The sequence below is a fragment of the Scyliorhinus torazame genome, chromosome 16 (genome assembly GCF_047496885.1).
Source record: "Scyliorhinus torazame isolate Kashiwa2021f chromosome 16, sScyTor2.1, whole genome shotgun sequence".
Taxonomy (NCBI): Eukaryota; Metazoa; Chordata; class Chondrichthyes; order Carcharhiniformes; family Scyliorhinidae; genus Scyliorhinus; species Scyliorhinus torazame.
Genome location: NC_092722.1, coordinates 132,090,999 through 132,116,381, shown reverse-complemented (window position 1 = coordinate 132,116,381; position 25,383 = coordinate 132,090,999). Strand labels below are relative to the sequence as shown.

At 41.3% G+C, this 25,383-nt stretch overlaps 1 protein-coding gene across 3 annotated transcripts in view; it reads left to right on the top strand.

The window, feature by feature from the left end:
• The window catches only part of marchf5 (membrane-associated ring finger (C3HC4) 5), a 141,552-nt gene that overhangs the window by 96,883 nt on the left and 19,286 nt on the right, over positions 1 to 25,383 (top strand). For 2 of the 3 annotated variants that reach the window (XM_072479091.1, XM_072479093.1), the window contains 2 exons: positions 18,488 to 18,618; positions 22,849 to 23,032. In XM_072479091.1, the coding sequence (XP_072335192.1) occupies positions 18,488 to 18,618; positions 22,849 to 23,032 (315 nt within the window). Of the gene's footprint in view, positions 1 to 18,487; positions 18,619 to 22,848; positions 23,033 to 24,394; positions 24,501 to 25,383 lie in introns of all 3 variants that reach the window. The other variant, XM_072479092.1, reaches the window with a different exon arrangement.

The window sequence follows — 25,383 nt, the reverse complement described above, 5'->3', positions numbered from 1 at the left end:
TGTATCTGTTATGTCTTCTTGAATGGATACAATTGGTTTAATATTGCCTCTGAAAAACTGCATCCATGACAATGTAGCTCTCCCTCATTTAATGTATAGAAGTCTCAGCCTAGATGGTGTGCTCAAATTTATAGACTAAAATTTGACCCTTTGACCTTATGATTTGAGGCAAAAGTACGACAATGTCGACAAGGCTAACACTTTATTAACACAAGAAAAATTTTGCTGATGCTGGAAATCTGGCAATACTCAGCAGGTCAGGCAGCATCTGTGAAGAGAAACACATTCTTGTTTCAGATCGATGATTGAGGGTTATTGACCTGAAACATTAACTTTGTTTCTCTCTACGAACACTTTTTTAATGTCGGTCAAAGACAAATAAAGAATAGATGGTGTATAACCAAACTAGTCTTAAATAATGTATTGATTTCTTAGAATAGCCAGTGAAAGAGATATAATGAGGTCAGCATATGTCTGGGATATGTTTTAAGCTTTGCGGAAGTGGCATGCACAACTGTGGTCTGTACAACTCATTCACCTGGAAAAAGCTGACTCTTTGACTTCTGCCTGTACATTATTTATCTGGTCTAGTTGCATTCTAAACAGCTGTACCGCTGCTTTAGAGGTCCACTGTCAGAGTCACATTTTCAGATGGAATGTTTTTGAAAAATGTGACATGCAATTGATGCCTATTTTATAATTATTTAAATAGGTCTTATTGCATTCAAATATATCTTGTGCAGAAAAAAATCTTCACTATTTGAAATGCTTACCTAGCTTGGAGGCACTTTGCGCTTGGCACTGTATATAGGAGGCCAAATAAAACTTTTTTCCTAAATCCGGAAGCAATGACTAATGATTTCAGGATTCACCTGAATAATGCAGGTCATTTTTACAGTAGACAAAGCATTGTAAATAGTCAATTGTATTATCCGTTTGTTTTTCGAAACAGCAAATTTATAGCACATGGGGTTTTCCACGTAACATTGGTTAGTTAACCAGCCCATGAGAATACAATTGTTGAGACAGCACTGCATAAGCTTTTATGTACCCTACTTTAAGAACACTTGCAACACTGGACATCAGCCTACTCTGAGATTGTGCAGGGTATGGTAATGTAGTGGTTATTATTGCTCAATTATACAGAGACCTGAACTAATAACCCAAAGAAAGAGTTGAAATTCAACCATGACAGTTTGAGAATTTGACTTTGGTTGAAATTTAAAAAAAGGCAAAGCTGGTAGGAGTAAAAAGTGACCACGAAATTGTGCAATGTAACATTGACATAGAATGCTTAACTGATCAGAATGTCAAATGCTATAGGCAGAATTGCTTAGAGACAGCAGAATAGCAAGTATAATTGAACCAAGATGTGAGAGTAGATCTAATTGAAGAAGATGGAATCTCTCATGCTATCGAGAAACCGATCCATTACTTCACTGGGACAGATCAAAGGATCAATGAATGAAAGCAGCAGTTGGACCAGGGGAATTATAATTTGAGAAAATTAAGTTTCTTTTGCCTGATCTGATTTAAGTTGGTTCTGCCAGCTAAACCATATCATATATGTATATGCACACATGTATATGTATACATATATTAGGAAGGATCTCTGAAGTTGACGATGACATATCAAGCCTATGACCGTTCAACAGAACTATATCTGAAGTATTTGCTTTTGTGTTAATCCTATCTGGGGATAAATTCTGAGCTAGACGTGAGTTATACTCTAGAAAGTTGACAACAGGGTCTTGAAGTGTGACTTTTGGTCTGACCATCCCTAACTTTGAAAGTGTTTTTTTTTTTTTAAAGCTATGCTGGATAATTATTGCTTACATCAGTGGGTTTGGACCAATACAATTATTTACCTGTTTTGAGTAGGGATTGGCTTTTTGGAGCACTGGTTTTAACCTGGCTCGATTCCAGATGATATCTCTATCTTTTGATTTGGAAGATATCCTGATTTTTGCATTGCATGTGGGATGCATTTGCTTGTGTAGATTGTTTCACCATACAGCCATGCCCTTATTCTTTGTTCACAAGCATTTTTCCAGAATGTGTTTTAAGTTTTTCAGCCAGTGAACTGTAGACTTTTGCTACAACTGGAAAGCTTTCAAAAACATTGTCAAGCAACATCACTGCAAACAACCAGTTTTTAAGTAACAAGTATTGTTTTATCTTGAAGGGAAAGGTGAGAGAAATAATTTGTGTGTCTGCACAGAAACCAGACTCGCAAGCTATATTGTTGGAGGAGGAGGAAGTGGCAGGGGTGAAGGAAGTAAATCTAAGAATTTGCAATCTAGGATTAGGAATTTGAAATTCATTGGTTGGGGAATTGGGATTCAAAGTTGACCAAAGCAGGACTGATGCAATTAAGTGGGATTTCATATGAGATGGGATGTGCAGCTGATGAAGTTGAGTTATTCAGGGATTATGTACAGTGGAGTTTGAGGTCAGCAAGGAAAGTCGAGCCTTGAGATGTCACTCGTGGATTGAACGTTTCTGTGTAATGAGGTTTGGACAGATGAGTTTGAGGAGTAAGTAGGTGATGTTGCCATTGTATGGTCCGAAGGTCAGTTTGGGGTCAAATTGGGTACTGAAATTGCAATCTATCATAGAATGGTTACTGTATAGAAGGAGCCCATTGTGCGTGTGTCTACTCTCTGAAAGAGCAATTCAGTTTTTTCACAGCCATAGTTTTTTCCTGCAGCCCTATGATTTATTTATCCAGATTATTATCCAGAAAGCCATGATTGAATCTGCCTTTGCATTCTCAGGTAGTGCATTCCAGATATGATTTTTTTTTTTAAGGGTTTCCTTGCATCACCTTTGGTTCCTTTGGCAGTCACCTTAAATTGGTGCCCCCTGGCTTTCAACATTCTGCCACTGGGAACAGTTTCCCCATACCTACTCTGTCCAGAGCCCTCCACAAAATCCTCTTAACCTCTCCAATTATCCTCAAGCTGAAGTCCTTCATCCTTGGAACCATTCTTGTAATTTCTTTTCTGCCTGCTGTCCAAGGGCTTCACATCTTGGCTAAAATGTGGTGCCCAAAAGTGGACACAATACTCCAGTTGAACCTTTGTAAAAACTGTTTTGTCCTCACCATAAACCTCCTTGCATTTGTACTCTGTGTCTCCAAACATATAGCTCAGAATCCTGCATGACTTATTAACCACTTTTTCACTAATGCCTTCAACATTCTGTGCACATTTGCCTCTGCTCCTGCATTCCTTTAGAGTTGTGACCTTTTATTTAAATGTCCTCTCCTCATTCTTTCCACCCCCACTCCCCCCTCACCCCAAATTTATCACTTTACATTAAATTCCACCTGCTACGTATTTGCGTATTCCACTAACCTATGACCTCTTGGAAGCTTGTCACAGTTTCAATACATCAAAATATACAAAATAACATTTTGTCATTTGCAAATTTTAAAATTGTACCTTGTGTACCTTGCACACCCAAGTCCAGGTCATTAGTATATACTCAAGCAGTAGTCCTAATCCCAATTTCTAGGAAACCCCACTGCATGGGGCGGCAAAGTGGCACTGCTGTCTCACAGCGCCAGGGACCCAGGTTCACTTCCAACCTTGGTTGACTCTGTGTAGAGCTGGTACATTCTTCCCATGTCTGTGTGGGTTTCCTCCAGCTGCTCCGGTTTCCACCCACAGTCTAAAGATATGCAGGTTAGGTGGATAGGCCATGCTAAATTGCTCCTTAGTGTACAAAAGGTTACGGGTTTACAGTGATAGGATGGGGTTGTGGGCCTAAGTTATGTGCTCCTTCGAAGGGTCAGTGCAGACTCCATGGGCATTACCCTCATCATCTGTTACCTGTGCCTCTTCAAAGAAAAAGATCAAGCAAATTAATTAAACACTATCTGCTCTTAATAGATCCATGCTGGCTTTCCTTAATTACGTTAATCCAAGTGACTGACCCAGTTTATCATTTCTGAAAGCTTTCATACTGTTAAAATTAATCTGACCTATAGTTGCTCTCCTTAACTTTGCAATTGTGAGGGCGGCATGTGGCGCAGTGGATAGCACTGGGACTGCGGCGCTAAGGACCCGGGTTCGAATCCTGGCCCTGGGTCACTGTCCGTGTGGAGTAAGCACATTCTCCCCATGTCTGCGTGGGTTTCACCCGCACAACCCAAAGATGTGCAGGTTAGGTGGATTGGCCACGCTAAATTGCCCCTTAATTGGGAAAAAATATATATAATTGGGTACTCTAAATTTATATTAAAAATAAATAAAAACTTTGCAATTGTGGCACCACCCTGGTATCCATAATTTCCATCTTTACTTCCCTCATATCCTCAGACGGATCTGACCCTGACCTGGTGACTTATTAACGTAGAAGTGAAGCTTACCTTTCAAGTATGAGCTCTTTAGCTCTATGGGTGGCTGAAGGCTGAGATCCAGCAAAAACCCACAACTTAAAAACAGATGGTGGGTGGAGAAAGTGCAGGAGATCCAGCAGTTAGCTGCCAACCATGAAGTGCGAGGTCTCTTTAGTGCAGTCAAGACCACCTACAACCCAAGGCCCCACCCCACTACTGACCAAGAAGAGAGGTGCTGTAATAATGAATGTAGAAATTGTAATAATATTTAATATTCTGATGCAGTAATATTATTTAAAACACTGGTTTAAAATACATGGTGTGTCTACTAAAGCTGTAATTAAGGTGTCAGAAAGGAGTGAGGTAATCATTCATTCCAACAGCATACTTGGTTACACAATGGGTTAATGGAACATTGTATATATTTTGGATGGATCCCTGGAATACGGATCATTGATGATGTCCTAGCTAAGCAGGTGATGGAACTTAGTGGAATACAGATGATGTAATTAACAAAGGAGCTGGAACTTAGTGGGACACAAATGATGTAATTAATTGGAGGAGCCAGATCGTGTCTGTAGTTTGGTATAAGATTTTACTTTGAATAGCAGTTTTCGCCAAATGCTGTTGGGTTGTGCTGGATCTGCTCTTGAAAGGAACTCTCTCTAAAGGTTTGCACAGCTCAGCAAGTAACCTGTTTTGTTAACTTTATTTACAAGTGGCATTTAAACTGTATTAAACAAACAAAGAACAAAGAAATGTACAGCACAGGAACAGGCCCTTCGGCCCTCCAAGCCCGTGCCGACCATACTGCCCGACTAAACTACAATCTTCTACACTTCCTGGGTCCGTATCCTTCTATTCCCATCCTATTCATATATTTGTCAAGATGCCCCTTAAATGTCCCTATCGTCCCTGCCTCCACTACCTCCTCCGGTAGTGAGTTCCAGGCACCCACTACCCTCTGCGTAAAAAACTTGCCTCGTACATCTACTCTAAACTTTGCCCCTCTCACCTTAAACCTATGCCCCCTAGTAATTGACCCCTCTACCCTGGGGAAAAGCCTCTGACTATCCACTCTGTCTATGCCCCTCATAATTTTGTATACCTCTATCAGGTCGCCCCTCAACCTCCTTCGTTCCAGTGAGAACAAACCGAGTTTATTCAATCGCTCCTCATAGCTTATGCCCTCCATACCAGGCAACATTCTGGTAAATCTCTTCTGCACCCTCTCTAAAGCCTCCACATCCTTCTGGTAGTGTGGCGACCAGAATTGAACACTATACTCCAAGTGTGGCCTAACTAAGGTTCTATACAGCTGCAACATGACTTGCCAATTCTTATACTCAATGCCCCGGCCAATGAAGGCAAGCATGCCGTATGCCTTCTTGACTACCTTCTCCACCTGTGTAGCCCCTTTCAGTGATCTGTGGACCTGTACTCCTAGATGTATTGAGTTGCTGAATTGGAAATAATGGCAGGTGTAGATAGTAAGTTCAAGTTTTTCATTTTATTCAATAACTGTTGAACTCATAATTGTAGCACTATTTCTTTGATAATGTGGTCAATTCTGTGTTTAAATTAAAGTTTGTTTTAACATAAAAGATACCTATTAGTCCGGGTCATCGCTCATGGGGTGAAGTATTCTTTCCTCAGTTTTACAAATTAAAAAAAATTGTTTGGGGTTCCTGTCCGGCATCTTAGCAAAAGTTAGGGTATGGTCCGGTATCCTAACAGGTGCTCATGAAGAACAGAAAGGCAGCCAGCGCCTGCTGGAAGGAACACTTTGAAGATCTCCTTACCGGAGACTTTACTTCAACGCAAGTGTCCTCCAGTGACATGCTACTTGCCACCGTCTCAGCACAGCCCCAGCCCGGCACGAGGTAGAAAAGGCCATCCAACATCCAAAGAACAACAAGGCATCAAGAACAGATGGAATTCCCACCAAAGCACTAAAACACAGTGGAGAAACATTTGACATGAATACGAGACCTAATTTCCCTTATCTGGAAGAGGGAGAACATGCCAGGACCTCTTGAGATGCTATAATCGTGATCATCTTCAAGAAAGGTGACCAAGTCTGACCCTAGCAACAGCAAAGGAATTTCCCTGTTGGCGGAAGGTCATCACAAGAGTCCTCTTTAATCGCCTTCTCCCTGTGGCTGAAGAGCTCCTCATAGAGTCCCGATGCAGATTTTGCCCACTATGGGGTAGAACGGACATGATCTTCACTGCGGTAACTGCAAGAGAGATGCAGGGAACAGTACCAACTCTTGTACGTCGTCTTCTTTGACCTCACAAAGGCCTTCAACACTGTTGACCGCAAGTATTTATGGAGTGTGCTCCATTTCGGCAGCATACAAAAGTTGTCACCATCCTCCATCTGCTCCACAATGACATACATACAAGGCATGATCCGGACCAACAGATCCACCACAGATTCAATTTGCGTTTGGACTGGGTCAAGCTATATCTCTCTTCTGATTCTCTTCTCGGTTTTCCTTGCTGCAATATTCCATCTCACCCTCAAAAAGCTCCCCACTTGAGTGGAGCTAAACTACAGAACAAACTGGATTCTGTTCAAGCTCTGTCACCTGCAGGCCAGATTGAAGGTCATCCCATCCTCTGTCATCAAACCACAGTATGCAAATGATGCTGTGCCTGTGCACACATGAGCTGCAAAAGTCTCTGAGAAGGAGCTGAATACCTTGAGTTTCATTGCCGAGAGCAAGCTGAAAGAAGCAAGCATCAACAGTGAAAGGAGCACGTGACAACCTGGACACCCCAACCACCATCTGTGACCGACTGTAAGTCACGCACCGGACAACTCCGTCACATGTGAATTCATTTTTAGTTTGGGAACCAGTTTCCCCCACTCCAAAGAACTGCCTAAGAAGTGGAAGACCTCCTTTATCAATTTGTTTCTCATTCAATATCCCAACTACCACCTCTTTCATTCCAATTTTGGCAGCATCTTGTTTCTTGGTTCAAAGTACTCATTTAGTACTTTAGCCATGCACTCTGCCTCCATGTTAGATCTCCTTTTTGATCCCTAATTTTTTCCACTCTCATTTACCATCCTTTTACTATTTATATGCCTCATGTAGACTTTTGGGTTCCCTTTTACTTCAGTTGCTTGTCTTTTCTCATTATTTCTTTGCTTTCGACTTGTTCTTTACTTCCCTTCTGAACTTACTATTTCAGTATGGTTATTATTTGCTTAATCGACCTGATGTCACTATTTTTTGTTTCATCTTACTCTCCTAACCTTTTTTAATCCAGGGAGCTGTGGCTTTACTTGTCCCATCTAACCCCTCCTGGGAATGTACCTTGACTTTAATTTGTTCTTGGAATGTGGGTATCGCTGGCTGGGTCAGCATTTGTTGCCCATTCCCAAATGCCCTTGAACTGAGTGGCTTGCTAGGCCATTTCAGTGGAGGGCAGTTAAGAGTCAACCGCATCACTGTGTGGGTCTGGAGTCTATAGGCACTACTGGGAAAGGATGGCAGATTCCCTTCCCTGAAGGACATTAGTGAACCAGATGGATTTTTTACAACAATCAGCATGGTCATCATTAGACTTTAAATTCCAGACTAATATTGAATTCAAATTTTACCAACTGCCATGGTGGGATTCTAACCCAGGACTCTAGAGCATTCCCTGAGTCTTTGGATTACTCGTCCAGTGACAATACCACTGCGCCACCGCCTTCCCTGAACCTGGCTGCACCTGAACCAGCTCCTCTTTAAAGGCGACCTATTATTCCGTTACGGCTTTGCTTGCCAATCTTTGATTCCAATTTACCTGGGCTAGGTCCATTCTCAGCCTATTAAAATTGGCCGCCCTCCAATTAATATACTGACTGATTGCTCCTTGTCCTTTTTCGTAACTAACTTGAACTTAATGATACCATGATCACTGTTGGCTTCCAACTGAAAGTTTCTTTTTAACATTTAATATCTACCTTGCTCGTTTGAATTCCATCCTCACTGTTGGTGCAAATCAAGATTTAAATTGTTTGTTATATGTAATGGATTTTAGTTTAAACACATGCAGTGCCTCAATTTCTTCTTTGGCAGCATTCGACTGATTATTAAAATAAATGTTGCCCTCATACTTTTTCCATATCATATTCAATAGCCCTCAAATAATTTGGGAAATTGACATGTATTCAAATTACTGTTACTAGGCTATATCCAAATTTGACACAGTTCCTTCTGAAAGGCAAATACACAAGATTAAACTAATGTGCATTTAAGATTAAGAAACAGGTAAGAAATTAGCTGAAGGGAAGGGAACAGCACTTCTTGTTACAGGAATGATGTTATGTAAGGAGTAGGAAGTGCTGAGTAATACCCCTGGAATCGGTGCAGTTTTTTATTTCTAACTTGTATCAATAAATTGGATTTCTAAGATTAAATTAGGACAACTGGCACATTAAGAGGTGGGAGAAGTACAGTTGATCAGTCATTGAAGGACACTTGAGCCTGATGAAATAGCGAAACAGATGGTTAAATGCTAAATGGCCAGTGCAGTGGGAGATCCCCCCCCCCAATCAATGATGTAGTGAGTGATAGTAGAAATCTCAAAATGTTCATTTTTAATAGTCTCCCCGACTGCCACCAGTCATTCTGGACCAGTTAAAGGCCCTTCTGGTTGTGACAGAAAATGCAGATAGAAAGACCTGCAGTTAATGAATCATGACAGCAGTTTCTCCTGAAATGATACATCAGCTGGGAACTATAGAATTTTAGGTGCCACTTGCTCATCGCGTAAGAAGATGGTTCTCTGCTGAAGGAATCCAAGCTAATATTTTCATCGCTCTTTCCATCATGCATTCATGCACAGTGGTCAAATTGTCACACTCAATCTGTGGAAACCTAATATAGTAGCTTGTTTACGAGGGGTAGGCTGATTACTTTGCAAGTATATGCAGTAGACCGATGTTCCCAGGACCTAAGTTGCAATGCAATACCAGCTTTAGTAAAATTAGCACTTGTGTTACTGTAATACAGGATACAATGTTGCTGTATTAGAAAAGACAGCAAAGCAAACAAATGTGTTGTGTATCTTTTCCTTCTGCTTGAGTCCTCTGCCAGCAGGCACGTTTGACCCACAGCACCTTGATGTCCACTGCAGGTGACGCAAGGAAACAGGTGCTGAATCTACCCCTGCCGGAATGGGGATCATACCCCGTGCTGTTGGCAACAGTCTGATTCACACCGGCTGTCCAGCCAACTGAGCCAATCAGCTCACCAAGGAATCAAAGTTGCTTTGGCAATGTACACTTTATATACTTGTAGCCATGAACTATGGACAGCGATGGTGGACATTCCCAATTTCTTTCCATTGTATGGAGGTGATGACTGACCAAGAATCTCTCCTGTTCTTGCTGCCTGCCATTGGCTTATGTTGGAAGGATTTACAAGTTGCTACTCCACCTAGTCTGTTGACCTTACTTGACATCATGTCCTGGAATTGGACTTGAACCCAGTTCTGTCTCAAGAGGTAGAGATGCTGCCCATTGTGCCTCAGCCCTCCATGTGGCTGAATCAGAAGACTCTTAAGTCAAAGGGTTTGATGCTGAAGCTGGGGACCCCCAACTTGGAGATTATGTTTAGATTTGGTCAATGACGTACAAAGAGATATTTACATTTTCTGAAATTTAAATAACCATGATAGTTTTTCTCTATACTGCTTCCAGATTTGGATAGCCATTCTTCTGATCACATCATAAATGTGATTTAAGGTTTCTTCAGTTTAGTATTTGCTTAATTCCTCACAATGTGTATAAACTTTTAACAGGACTACTTAAAATCATTTTTGAAAATACATTTACGGTATTACTGTCCTATTTGGAGAAATTCTTTGAATTGTGCATGTGTTTTTCTGGGCAGAAAAAAATTGAATATTACCTTTGTGAGCTCCTTGTGACCTCTGCTGGATGGAATTAATGCACCATGCTATTTGTGTGTTGTGTATGGTGAGAGGTTATGTTTAATTACTTGTAGTTCAACCTCACATTTATCCTTACTGACTTTTGTACCTTGTGATGGAATTCCATACATGTTTTTCAATGCAACAAGCAATGGAGTTAAATAAAATTTGTTAGTTTTATTAATGTATTTTTAGTCATAGATCTCTCTCTTGCTGTGCTCTCTCTTAGCTCAAATCAGGAATATCTGTTTGTGGAACACCCTTGTTCCTAAGTTAGTGAATATTAGTGAAATGAACTTTCAGAAGCAATCAACATAACCTGACCTTTTGCTACTTGTTTACATTTTTAAAAATTAACCTCTGCTGAAACAGCATAGTGCAGGAAAATGACCTTGTCTAACATGTTTTCATCAACTGCTGTCAAAACATGTGATCCTGTGTCACTGGTTTGCTTCAGGTTTTTGTTTAAATTTGTGTAGCTGCATGGTTTTGTTTTAATATTTGTTTTCAAGATGTAGGCCAATTTATTGCCAATTCGAGTTGCCTCCTCCTTGAACAGCTGCAGTCCTGTGTTAATCATGCACCCATGTGTGGTGATGTGCATCAATGTAAATACATGTAGGCTAGCTAGACACTAGAGGGAGCACCAGAAACATCACACACACACATTCAACCAATAGATTAGGTAGATAGGACACGACCAATGGACATTCACGATACACACGGAGGTGACACGACCACAGGGGGGCATTACACCAACCCATATATAAAGGACACCACACACATGATCTGCCTCCTTCCAGTGGAGACAGTCAGTGAGTAGAGACACAGGGTTGATTCAATATTACACCCACCACGTGGCTTGCAGCAACTGGTTAGTCAGTCTGGGCAGCTATAGTAGGATTAGCAGTAGTGTCGAACCCGCGTAATAGAAGTGTAAATAGTTTAATAAACGTGTTGAAGTTATTTCCACGTCTGAACCTTCCTTTGTCAAGTGCACCACAAGGAAGCTGCTTATGTTACACCTACAACATAATAAATCACCATGTGGTGTTTATGTCTTTCTCAAGCAGACCTGCAGTGCCTGGAGCTAAAGGGGCTTTGGCATCTTGACATTACTGTTGACAGAACAATCGTATTACTGCATTTATCTTGGAATCAGCTGTCAATGCACTTCACGTTCATCATGGTCATGTGTTCATCAGCACTGTATTGCTAGTCTGTTTATCAACTCTGTTCCAGTTCCATCCTGTGAAGTGAATCTGTAGATTCTGCATAAGCATTTGTATCAGCAGGCAGTTTTTTCCCTGAGTTACAGAGGGGGCTGGGTAACTTGATTCATTTAAATGCTCAAAAGAGGATTTATTTTCTATGGCAGCTTCAGTATTTCTCAACCATGTCTCCCCCCACCCTGCCGATGCATTCAGGACCCTGCAGATGTCTCAATGCAATGATTCCATGGGAATTGGAAAGTTGGAACGAACAGTGAACCATTCCCCTGCTGCCTGCCTTGCTTACCTGGATAGTTACCTGGGAAATGTTAGACAGAAAAATCCTAGTCTACCTCTTCAGTAACTATACAACTCAGTCACGTTTCCGACTAACATACCAATGAATTAGGAGCAAGACTAGGCCTTTCTCCCCCATGAACCTGTTCCACCATTTGATAAGGTCATAACTGATGAACTCAACTCCACATTCCTGTTTGCTGCTAATCTCTTTGACCCTCATCAGTCATGAATCTATTTAACTCGGCCTTAAAAATATGTTTTTTAATATATTTTATTACAAGCATGTATCAAAACAGGTTACAACAAATAAACATCCCGGGAAACATACTTCCCAGCAATCAGCTGTACAGTCTGTACTGATTTTTCCCCCCTTTTCACAGGAGGAGGTCCCGTTTACCCTACGCAGTGCCTCATTCCATACTCCCCAATTGATCTCCCTTCCCATCTCCCCTACCAATTTCTCCTTGATCTTCACCAGCCGCCCAGCTCCCTGCTCCCCCAGCCACTTGTATATATCTCCAATTCTTCCCTCCCCTTCCACATCCGGAAGCAGCAGTCACTCCAGCAGGGTGTATCCCGGCAACCTAGGGTACCCCCTCCAGACCTTACGCGCAAAGTCCCTAACCTGCAGGTACCTGAACTCACTTGGCTGATGAGACTTTCCCACCATCGTCGAACCTACCCACATTCGCTGCCCAATAATTTTTTTTAAAGTCAATTTAGAGTACCCAATTATTTTGTTTTTCCAATTAAGGGGCAATTTAGCGTGACCCACCTAACCTGTATATCTTTGGGTTGTGGGGGTGAAACCCACGCTGACATGGGGAGAATGTGCAAACTCCACATGGACAGTGACCCAGGCCCGGGATTCGAACCTGGGTACCCAGCGCCTCAGTGCTAACCACAATGCCACATGTGCCCCTCGCTGCCCAATAATGAAGCAGATTCAGCAATGCGAACCCCCGCCGCCTCTGCCTCTGTGTAGCAGGGTCCTCCCGACATTCGGCACCTTCCCTGCCCATAAAAAGCCCAAAATTATCATGTCCAATTTCTGAAAAAAAGCCTTTGGTATAAATATCGTGAGAACCTGAAAAGAACCTCTGTATAATATTAATTTTCACCACTTGGCCCTCCCTGCCAACGTCGACTGCAGTGTATCCCATCTCCTGAGATACCCCCTGGCTTCCTCCACCAACTTCATTCAGTTCCACTTATGGAGTCCCGTCCATTCCCTCGATACATGAATCCACAAATACCTAAACCTATCCCTCGTTACCGTAAAGGGCATGCCCATAAATTAGCCCGCTGTCCAGCTCATCACTGGGAAAACCTCACTTTTCCTTGCATTCAGTTTATACCCCAAGAACCCTCCAAACCACCAAGGTACCAGAGCCCCTGACGGATTCATCATTACATTCAACAGCCATCTTGTATTAATCGCAAGCTGCCTTCCCTTCACAAAACCTGTTTGATCTTCTCCAACCACCCCGGGATACAATCCTCCATTCTCCCTGCCAACAACATAGCCAATACTTTCACATGTGTGTTCAATAGTGATATGGGCCTATACGACCCACATTCTAATGGGTCCTTCGCCTTTTTTGGGATTAGCATGATTACTGCCTGCGTCATCGTCTCTGGCAGCTCTCCCTTCTCCAGCGCTTCATTAAATGCTCCCAACAGATGTGTTGCCAGGTCCGTAGCAAATTATTTATAAATTTTGCCGGGTACCCATCTGGCCTTGGGGCCTTCCCTGACTTCGTACCCCAGATACTATCCAGCACCTCCCTCAGCCCTATGGGCTCTTAAAAATATTCAATGACCCAACCTCCACTGCTGTCTGGGAAAGAGAACTCCACAGATCACCCCCGGAGAAAGAAATTCCCCTCATCTCAGTCTTAAATGTGAGGCCCCTTTTTTTAAAACTGTGTCCTCTAGTTCTAGTCTCTCCCACAAGAGGAAACACCCTCTCAGCATCTACCCTGACTGCTCACCTCAGGATCTAGTATGTTTCAGTAAGATCATTTCTCATTTGTCTAAATTCCAATGGATACGGGTTCGACCGTTTCAATCTTTCCTCATAAGATAACCCCTTCATCCCAGAAGTCAGTTGAGTGCGCATTCTCCGAACTGCTTCTAATGTAATTACATCCTTAAGTAAGGAGATCAAAACTGTACACAGTACTCCAGCTGTGGTCTCACTAACGCCCTGTACATTTGTAACAAAATTTGACTACTTTTATATTCCATACCCCTTGGAATAAACGCCAACATGCCATTTGCCGCCGTAATCTCTTGCATACTAACTTTTTGTTGATTCATGTACCAGGACATCCAGAACCCTCTGTACCGCAGAGTTTAGCATTAAAATAACATACCACTTTTCTATTCTTCCTACCAAAGTGGACGAGTTCACACGTTCCTACATTATACTCCATCTGCCTATCATCTCCCCACTCATTAACCTTCTATAATGCATTCAATAAAGTGTCTTTGTGTAGACTAGTTACAAAAATGTGGTAGAAGAGAGAATGGGCATCATGAATAGAAAGCTAATTGATGGACAGGAAACAGGAGATTATGAATAATGTATTTTGCATGGATTAGAGAAGAACTGGAAGTGAGGTACCTCGGAGGTTAGTGTTAGGCTCACTTTAGCTTGAGAAAGAGAGTGAGAATGGCCTTTTGAGAACAAAATGTATATATCACAAGATGAAAAAAAGCCTTCTACCACTTGCTCTCTATCCTTTGTTTGATTTCATTTCATGCATCTACTGTTTATCTGCACCTACCGCCCAGATGCTCATGTGTATACATATTTGCAATTTCTCTCCCTCCCTCTGTGCCTCTTGCTTAGAAAGACAAAAACAAAGAGACCTTCAGCCAATTCATGAAATGTCTTGACAAATGCACCTCAATGTAGATAATTGGGAAATTCCAGATCCACCATTATTATGTAGAAAATAAATTACTCCTGCTTTTCACATTCTTTCATATGCAGTTTTGCCGGAATCTATGCAACATCTTCATGATGCACTCTCCAGAATCTTGTTCCAGAGGGTCAATCCCCCTTCAAGGATGAGATACCTATTTTTTTGATCGCATAAATTTGTAGGGCTTGGCAACCAGCATCTTTTGAAATGAATAAAGTGACTTCCACATCCTTCGGACACCCCAGATTGCGTCATAAACAGTTAATTACTTTTTGAGGAGCTATCTAGACAATTGCATAGACAATTTATGCAGGGCAAGGTTGCATATGGTTTGGTGGTGTTGACTAGGATACCAGTGGAACTCTCAGCTCTCTTCAAATAATGCCATATGTGTCTTTTATATCGACCTATAGAGGCAGACAACTATAGTTTAACATTTGGTATGGAAGGATTAGCAGAATGGGAACACGGGTGGCATATGAATTAATGCATGAGGAAAAATAACAAGGAAAGGCATTGTAAACTCAATTGAAATAAACTGAAGAATATGAAGTGCTAGAAAGGGGGCAAGTACAGAATTTCTTGTTTTGAAAATGCAGGTAGAGCCATAAAAAGGTCTATAGTTCTGTGTTTTACTATAAAAGGAGAGCACAAGAACAAAGGGGTGCGAAGTTGCTACATGACAGTGCTTAGGTGACAGAATGGTGTGTATTGTCACATTAAAGAAAATACATTCAAAGCATAGAGAATAGATCGCACAGATTAAGTAGGCGATAGGAATGGAAATCTATTATGAACAGCGATTTGAGATAATTAAGCTATTTCTGTTGGCGTACAGAATGCTGAGAGATCTTTTAAATAGTGAAGTATTTTGATAATGTGAATAAGAAAAGACAATTTGCTTTGGTTGAAAATTGATGAAAAGGGGTCTATTTCAGATCCTCTCCTGCAGCGAGGTGAATGGTTAGGGAAAATCTTTTCATGTAATTTTGGAAGAACATGGGGTGGTTTTACATAGGGAGTGGTTGAGGCATCAACTATGACTCTTGGGACAGCAGAACAGCATTTGATGCACAGGAAGGGATATAGGAGTATGTGAGGAGAACACAACTATGGAGTTAGTTTAAGACTGCTTTAACTAAAAAAATAATTGCAAACTCAATTAGTCAGGGGGTCACCTTCTGTGTTACCAATTTCTACAATTCTGACTCTACCTGTTGTTGTAACAAAGCATGTAATTTCCAAAAGAAAAATACAGAATTTTACCTTGCATTCCAAGATCAAAGTGGAATCCAAGTCATTGTTCTTTGTTTATAATGGGCACACATGATGCAAACAAAGCCTGGAAACGGTAGGGCGCATGTAAGGTGGGATCATGACTTTAATTGTCACGTCTTCTTCAATGGAAACAAAAATCTAGACCACCCACATAATTTGCAATATCATGGGATCTGGGGAGGAATGTACTAATAACTTGCATTTATTTTAAGCCTATTCCTATCATTATTATGGAAAAATGCACTAGTGTAATTTTAATCCCTCACTCTTTACAAATGGCTGTTGGAGGTGAAATAGCCTAAAGAGGAGGATATCTGATGAGGATAGTACATAAGAATTAGGAGCAGGAGTACAGCGATTCAGCCCCTTGAGCCCGCTCCACCATTCAATGCAATCACGGCTGATCTCTCGGCCTCAACTCCACTTCGCTGCTTGCTCTACATAACCCTTCAACCCATTACTAATTTAAAATGTGTCTATCCCCTCAAATATACTCAAAAGTCCTGGCATCCACTGCACTCTGGGGTAGTGAATTCCACAGAGAATTAATGTCTCCTCCTCTCTGTTTTAAATCTGCCACCCCTTATTCTATGACCTCTGGTTCTAGATTGCCCCATAAGAGGAACCATCCACTCCACATCTACTTTGTCAATATCTTTTATCATCTTGTATACCTCAATTAAATCTCCTCTTATTCTTCTAAAATCAGGAGAGCATAGGCCTAAACCACTCAATTCATCTTCATGGTAACCCCTCATCTCTGGAATCAATCTAGTGAACCTCCTCTGAACTGTCTCTAATACAACTACATTCCTCCTCAAATAATGGGACCAAAACTGTAAACCATACTTGAGGTGCAGTCTCTCCAATGCCTTATACAGTTGCAGCAACACGTGCCTACTTCAATACTCTATCCCTATGAAGGCCAAGATTTCATTTGCCTTATTACCTGCTGTACCTGCATACTAGTTTTCTGAGATTCATCGAGGACACCCAGATCCCTCTGCACCAACGCACTTTGATGGTTGTCTTTATTTAAATAATAAGTTGCCTTTTCATTTTTCCAACCAAAATGGATAATCTCACACTTATCCATGCTAAACGCCATCTGTCAAATTTTGTCCCACTCACCTTCCCTATCTAGATCCATTTGTAAATTTCTTATTTCCTCATTGCAACTTACCATCCCAGGTACTTAGTGTCATATGCAAATTTAGCTATAGCCCCTTCTATTCCTACATCCAAGTCATTAATATATATTGTAAATAGTTGGGCCCGAAGACTGAACCCTGTGGCACCCCACTGCTTGCATCTTGCCAACCAGAAAAAGACCCATTTATCCCATCTCTGCCTTGTCGGTTAGCCAGTCTTGTGTCTAAGCTAATAAGTTACCCCTAATTCCATGTGAGCTTGCCTTGTGTAGTAACCTTTTGTGTGGCACTATATCAAATGCTTTCTGGAAGTCCAGATATACTACACCTACAGGACCCCCATTATCCACTTGGCTTGTTACATCTTCAAAGAACTTTAGCAAATTAGTCAAACACAATATATATCCTTCTTAAAACCATGCTGACTCTGATGGATTGCATTTTGATTTTCTAAATGTCCTGTTATTACTTCCTTAATAATCAATTCTCACAATTTTTCAATGACAGATGTTAATCTGACTGGTCTATAGTTTCCGACTTTTTGTCTCCCTCACTTTTTGAATAAGGGCTTTACATTTCAATTTTTCCAATCCACTGGAACCTTTCCTGCATCTAGGGAATTTTGGAATATTATAACCAATGGATCCACTACCTCCACTGCGACTTCCTTTAAGACCCCAGTAGGTTGGCCATCAGGCCGTGGGGACTTGTCTGACTTCAATCCCAATCGTTTGTTCACTACGTTTTCTCTATCGATGATGATTTTTATACGTTCCTCCCTTTCTACTACCTCTGCATTACTGGTACTGGTGTCCTCCACCGTGAAAATGGAGGGAAAATATTGATTTAGTTTCTCCGTCATTTCTGTGTTCCCCACTATTAACTCCCCAGTCTCATCCGACATTCGCTACCCACTTCCCTTTTATCTACTTATAGAAGATTTTGCTATCGTTTTTTAAATATTTTGTGCTAGTTTTCTTTCATAATTTACCTTTGTTCTTTTTATTACTTTTTTAGTAACCCTTTGTTGATCTTTAAAAATGTCCCGATCTTCCAGCCTGCCACGGGCTTTTGCAATATGGTATGCCTATGGATGTTTTTCCCCGTCTTCCAATCTATCTACTTTCTGGAATATATTTTAGTTGGGATGAATTGAATATCTCCTTAAATACTGCCTCTGCTCATCAACTGAAATGAAATGTTTACAAGCTTGGATTTTTGGCTTATTCTGAATCATCTTTGTTTGGACTCTTAAACGTTATACAAGTCTGTTCAGTAATTCCTTTAATATAAGTGAAACTTTGGTTTATTATATTTTTCACCTTGCTTTAGGTCCAGTTGTTTATGTATTGGATCTTGCAGACCGCCTCATCTCCAAAGCATGCCCATTTGCGGCAGCTGGGATCATGGTGGGTTCAATCTACTGGACAGCTGTCACCTATGGAGCTGTGACTGTTATGCAGGTAATGTACAGTAATTTGCAAATAATTGAGAAAGCATCTTGAATATTTATTTTGTTTGTTTGGTGGTTATGCTTTGGCAAATGTACAGCATGCAAAAAGTTTGAAATCTAGATAATCCTTAGGATCCAATTATTATCTGTCAACATAACACAAGAGGAGATGGCAGGAGTAAACCATAGCCCATCAAGCCTGCTCTGTCATTCAATGCATATGACTGATCTTGGGCTTCAACTCTCCATTCTCACCAGCTCCCCATAACTTTTGATTGCCTGAGAGACCAAAGATCTGTCCATCCGAACCTAAAATGGAGCATCCACAACCCTCTAAGACAAAGAATTCCAAAGATTCGGAGACATTTGAATGATGAAATTTCTCTTCGTCTCAGTCCTAAATTGTCGCTCCCGTATCCTGAGACTGTACCCTGTGTTCATGTTTCCCCAACTAGTGGAAACAACATCTCTGCCTATCCTGTCAAGCCCCGTCAGAACCAATGAGATCACTTCTCCTCCTCCTAAACTCCAGAGATTATGGGGCTAATTTACTCAGGATCTCATCATTGGACAGTCATCTCTTCTTAGATACTTATCTAATGAACCTTTGCTGTACTGCCTCCAATGCACGTATATCCTTCCATAGATATGGAGACCAAAATTAGACATAGCACTCCAGATGCCTTCTCAAAAATCCTATATAATTGTAGCAAGACTTCTTTATTCCTCTTACCCCAGTCACCTTGCAGTAAAGGCCATCGTGCTGTTTGCCTTCCTAATTGCTTGTACCTGCATGCTCGCTTGAGTTCCTTGTACCTGCATGCTTGCTTGAGTTCCTTGTACAAGCACACCCCAGTATCTCTGAACATCAGCATCTACAGGTGTCCTGCCTTTAAAAAAAAAAAAATAGTCTGCTTTTCTATTCGTACGATCAAAGTGAATAGTCTCCCACATCCCCACGTTATATTTCATCTTCACCTTGTTTTCAAAATTTGTTTACTGTGTTAATATTCTTGTGGCACAGAACTAAAGAATAGAATTGCTGTTGACCTAAACAGTCTGCAAATGGTAGATTATAACTTATTTCTCAGACGTTCTCTACAACTATCTGCACTTTAATAAGAACCATTGTTATCCTACATATAATCCATTTTAACGTACCACTGTTTTAATCAAATACTTGTTACTTCCAAATGGATACATAATCACAATTAAAACACTACAATCACTGTTTTTGTAAAATTAGAAAATTCTGAAACATATAACTGGTTTATTAGTTAGATCGGTTGTAATGGCCGCCAGTTGAAGTTGCTTCTGGACAGGAAGATCCCAGAATGGAACCCTAGCGCAAAAGACCACAACTTTTACTTTTTTTTGTTAAGACAACCTGGAGGAACTTTTCCTTTCTTTTAGAAAATATGGATGAACAGTCACACGACTGCCAATTGGAATTTAACAACAGAAATATTTTTCATTAAACATGAAAAATTTGACTATATTACAATACACCTTCACCCCACCTATATCTTCACAAATGTATACAGATTTTAAGAATAATGCAGGTCACAAAATATATCTTGTGCTATAAAGTCCTCAGTAAATACACAGTCCCAGTAAACCAACAGGCCAACTCACTCAGAAACCATATGGCAGATGCCACCGAACAAACTTCTGTAGATTTCTCTTCCAATCCCCCCCAAGTGATTACTACACTGAGTCTGCTGGCGTCACTGGACTCTGGGCTTTACACAAGTGTTTCCCAAACACCACTGCCAAAAAGGCACGTCTTAGAATCTTCTTCCAGACAGTGCTTTCCCTCCAGCTGTTTTCAGTAACTATCCACTTCCAGGATTTCCAACTCTCCTTTAGGTGTTCCTGTCTTGAATTGCCCCATGTATTAGAGCTTCCACACAATCTCTCCGATACCCAGCCACGCCAATAGAACACTACTGTTTCATGGGTTGTATCAAGGTCACCAACATTAGGATTGTTCCAGGTATAGAACAAAGAAACCCTACAGTGCAGAAGTAGGCCATTCGCCCCATCAAGTCTGCATCAACCCTTAAAAAGGGTACCCCACCTAAGTTCACTCCCCTGCCATATCCCTGTGATGCCCCACCTAACCGACACATTTTTGGACACTAGAGGAAAATTTACCAAGTCCAATCCACCTTTGGATTCTCGCAAGCCAACTTCACCATGTCTGCATTTTTCAGCTTGACCTTTAACTGGGAGCACGCCTTTGCTCCTTTACCTTTGGTGAACAATACCTTTTTTATAGTTTCCAGTTCCTTTGTCTCTTTGATTTCAGATTTCCTAGAACTTCTGATTTTGTTCTCTGATTTGCTGAGTGTTCCGACTGGGGGGGGGAAATGACATCGCAGGAAGGCTGTGATTTGATTGACTAATAGAGAAGCTGTGCTAGATTTGAAAATCCATTTAAATTACTGGTTATAAATTGCATTCAGATTTAGATAATGAGAGATTTTTTAAAAAGGTTATAATAAATGTTTAAAAACAAATTAGAAACTAGGGCAGCACAGTGGCACAGTGGGTTGGCCCTGCAGCTTCACGGCGCCGAGCTCTCTGGTTCGGTCCCGGCCCTGGGTCACTGTCCGTGTGGAGTTTGCACATTCTCCCCGCGTTTGCGTGGGTTTTGCCCCCATAACCGAAAGATGTGCAGACTAGGTGGATTGGCCACGCTAAATTGCCCCTTGGTTGGAAAAATTAATTGGGTACACTAAATTTAAAAAAACAAATAATTTTTTTAAAAATTAGAAACTAATTAAATAAAATAGCAATGAAAGGTCAGGTGATGTGTTGTTCCTGCATTAAGTGGGAGCTGGTGGACGCCATTGTGGTTCCCAGTGACCACACGGGCAGCACGGTAGCATTGTGGATAGCACAATTGCTTCACAGCTCCAGGGTCCCAGGTTCGATTCCGGCTTGGGTCACTGTCTGTGCGGAGTCTGCACATCCTCCCCGTGTGTGCGTGGGTTTCCTCCGGGTGCTCCGGTTTCCTCCCACAGTCCAAAGATGTGCAGGTTAGGTGGATTGGCCATGATAAATTGCCCTTAATGTCCAAAATTGCCCTTAGTGTTGGGTGGGGTTACTGGGTTATGGGGATAGGGTGGAGGTGTTAACCTTGGGTAGGGTGCTCTTTCCAAGAGCTGGTGCAGACTCGATGGGCCGAATGGCCTCCTTCTGCACTGTAAATTCTATGATCTGTAGTAAGTGTTTGTTGCCGAGTGACCTAATTCTACTCCTATGTTTTATGGTCTTATACCCTGTATTCTAGAACTATCTGTTCTTTAATTTCTTGGATTTGCTTTCTCCCCATTATTCCATTGTCCTGCTTCTCTGCTTCTGGCAGAGCTCTAAGAGCTGCCTTCTCTCTGTCTACCTAGCTCCAACTTTCTTGGGTCTAGTTAAAAACTAAACTCAAAAGGTCTTTCTAACTTAAAGATGGCCCCAGTTGCTAAACAACAGTCCAGTTTTTCTCAAAGCTCTATTTGCTTTTCTCATCATAAACACGCTAATCACAATACAGACAGTTCAAAATGAAACCAAAACCCCCATACAGGCAAATACCTTTGTTAACATGAAACTAACTAGAGCTTTAACACTTTTTTTTACCTACACAGAAACATTAAATTAAACTCACTCAAATCTGTCTCTATGGGCGGCACGGTGGCACAGTGGTTCGCACTGCTGCATCACGGCACTGAGGGCCCAGGTTCCATCCCAGCCCGGGTCACTGTGTGTGGAGTTTGCATATTTTCCTCTTGTTTGCATGTGAGTCTCACCCAGACAACCCAAAGATGTGCAGTCTATGTTGATTGGCCCCGCTAAATTGCCCGTTAACTGGAAAAAATTAATATATTTATCTGTCCCTTATTTATTTATTTATTTTTCCAATTAAGGGTCAATTTAGCGCGGCCAATCCACCTACCCTGCACATGTTTAGGTTGTGAAGGTGAGACCCATGCAGACACGGCAAGAACGTGCAAACGATTGGGGAGTGACCTGGCACCGGGATCGAACTCGGTGCCATGGGGCAGCAATGCTAACCACTGCGCCACAGTGCTGCTTTCCCTTATTTCTAATATCCAACAATACAAATATAGATTACTTAAAACTACTCTTGCTCCTGACACAGCGTTGGTTTTGTTCAGTCTCAACATTTGTAACTGTTGGCCAAATTACTATTATGGATAATGTGGATTTTTGCATTTTAAAGGTCGTAGGACATAAAGAAGGCCTAGATGTCATGGAGAGAGCTGACCCACTATTTCTTTTGATTGGACTTCCAACCATTCCAGTTATGCTTATTTTGGGCAAGATGATTCGTTGGGAGGACTATGTGCTAAGACTGTGGCGAAAGTACTCCAATAAGTTGCAGATTTTAAACAGTATATTTCCAGGTAATCCAAATACATCTAGAAATGTATTTCAGCTAACTTATAATAAAAACAGAAAATACTGGAATAGCTCAGCAGGTCAGGCAGAATCTGTGAAGGGAGAGAGAGAATTGATGTTTTGAGTCCATATTACTCTTCAGAGCAATCTCTGTTTTGGTGCTTTCATTTATTTGCATGGGATTAAGACTAAGTTCTTCAGACAACTGAATAAGAGTAAATTATGTATCCCTTTGTTTTTGAAAATAAACATTCTAGTTCACATCAAAGACCATGGTCCCTAAACAACACACTGGCTGTAGTGCTGGAGTAAGTCATCTGCTGCAGGATAGCAAACCTCCAATCTGATCTTGTATCTTTAGGATCCTGCCTTGACCAATCACAACCTTCCTGTTTTAAATTCGTTTTTTTGGGTAAATTTAGAGAACCCAATTCATTTTTTTTTCCAATTATAAGGGACAATTTCGCATGGCCAATCCACCTATCTGCACATCTTCGGGTTGTGGGGGTGAGATCCACGCGGACACTGGGAGAATTTGCAAACTCCACACGGACAGTGACCCAGGGCCGGGATCGAATCTGGGACCTCGGTGCCGTGAGGCAGCAGTGCTAACCACGGCGCCTCCTGTTTTGAATATTAAGCAAAGGCTTGGCAGTTAACTGTCGTCTGCTGCATTTTTCATGACAACACCTCTACAAATCAGACTCCACTTACCAACAAACAATCACCATGCAGTATGAAGTATTGTTCCTTGTACTGTTGTTTATCTTGAGATGTCCTGATGAGTGCAAGATGAAAAGCTTTGATAGCATGTTTCTTTCAGCAATACTCAATTTTTGCAGTACCAAATGTATCATTATTTTAGGACTGTCTGCTCCATTTTATAGAACACATCGCCTTTTAATAACTTTTTCTACCTGCATTTGCACTTTCCAAGAATTGTATATTTGAACAGTGGTGTTCTTTTCCTCCACACTTCACGCTTTTAATGTATATTGTCATTTTGCTTTGCTCTCAGTCATATTTCAACTTGACCTCTAACTCCACCTTGGATGTTTGGGTCTTTATAATGGATTTTTTTTTTTTTTTAGAGCGACGACCTTCCCTATCTGCCAAAGCACTTGAACTGCTTGGGTGCAGATGTGCTTTGACCTTTGGATTCCCCTCATAAAGACGCAATCCTCAGTGTGGAGTCAGAAAGTTGTAGGTTCTAGGACTTGAGCAAATAATCTAGTTTGACACGTCACTGCAACAGTGGGGCAGCTCTACAATGTTAGGGATATTAACTTTTGGATGAGACTAAAACTGAGGCTGTTTGTTCAGGGGAATAGAAAAGATGTAATAGAACTTTTTTTTTTTAAAAGCAGAATTCTCCTGGCCAACGTTCATCCATCAAGCATGTCCTCCATCTAATTGCTATTGCAGGGCCGTAAGGTTGAAATTTGCCAACTGCAGTTGTCAACATTTCAAATGGTAAATCATTGGTATTTTAAATGCTTTGAGATATCTGCAGGAAAAAAACACTTGCACCTATATGAGCCTTTCATTACTGTAGAATGTCCTGAAGTGCTTCTGAACAATTAAATATTTTTCAACTGTGGTCACTTGTATAGAAATGCAACAGCCTACTTGTGCAACATCACTAAATATCATTAAGATAAATGACCAGGTGATCTGTTTTAGTGATGTTGGCTCTGGGGTAACTATTCGCAAGCGGAGCTTCCTTCCTAAGCTTTGAATTGTACCATGGGATCTTGGACACCCACCTGAGGGAGCAGACGGATCCCTGGGTTAATGGTCCATCCGAAAGACAAACCTCCAATAATGCTCAGCATTGAACTGAACTGTCTGCTGAATTATATGGCCAAATCGCTGGATGAGATTTAGTGCCCACGGTTTTGGTGGGGTTACTGAGATGGGGCGGGGAGTGGACCTGGATAGGGTGTTCTTTCAGAGGGTCGGTGCAGACTCAATGAGTCAAATGGCCTCCTTTTGCACTGCAGGGATTCTGTGATAACCCATGACTACCTAAGTCAGGTGCGAGTGTTGCCAAATACACTAAAAGCAACACTAATTGCAACTTACATTGACACACCATCTTTAAAACAACCTTGCATTTTTCAACTAGGTGTCCAGGAAAAACGAGCACCAAGCCAAAATCAGAAGGATTAGGAAGGATGAGCAAAAGCTTTGTCGAAGAGGTGTGGTTTATATAGTGTCCAGGGAAGGAAATGTTGATGGGCCAGAGGAAAAAAATAAGGAAAAGTGCAGCAGGGAAATGAGTGCAGATGTTTAAGCTTAACATAAATGTGTCATTTAATTTCTTATTGCCAATGTAGACTGCTAACACTTCCTC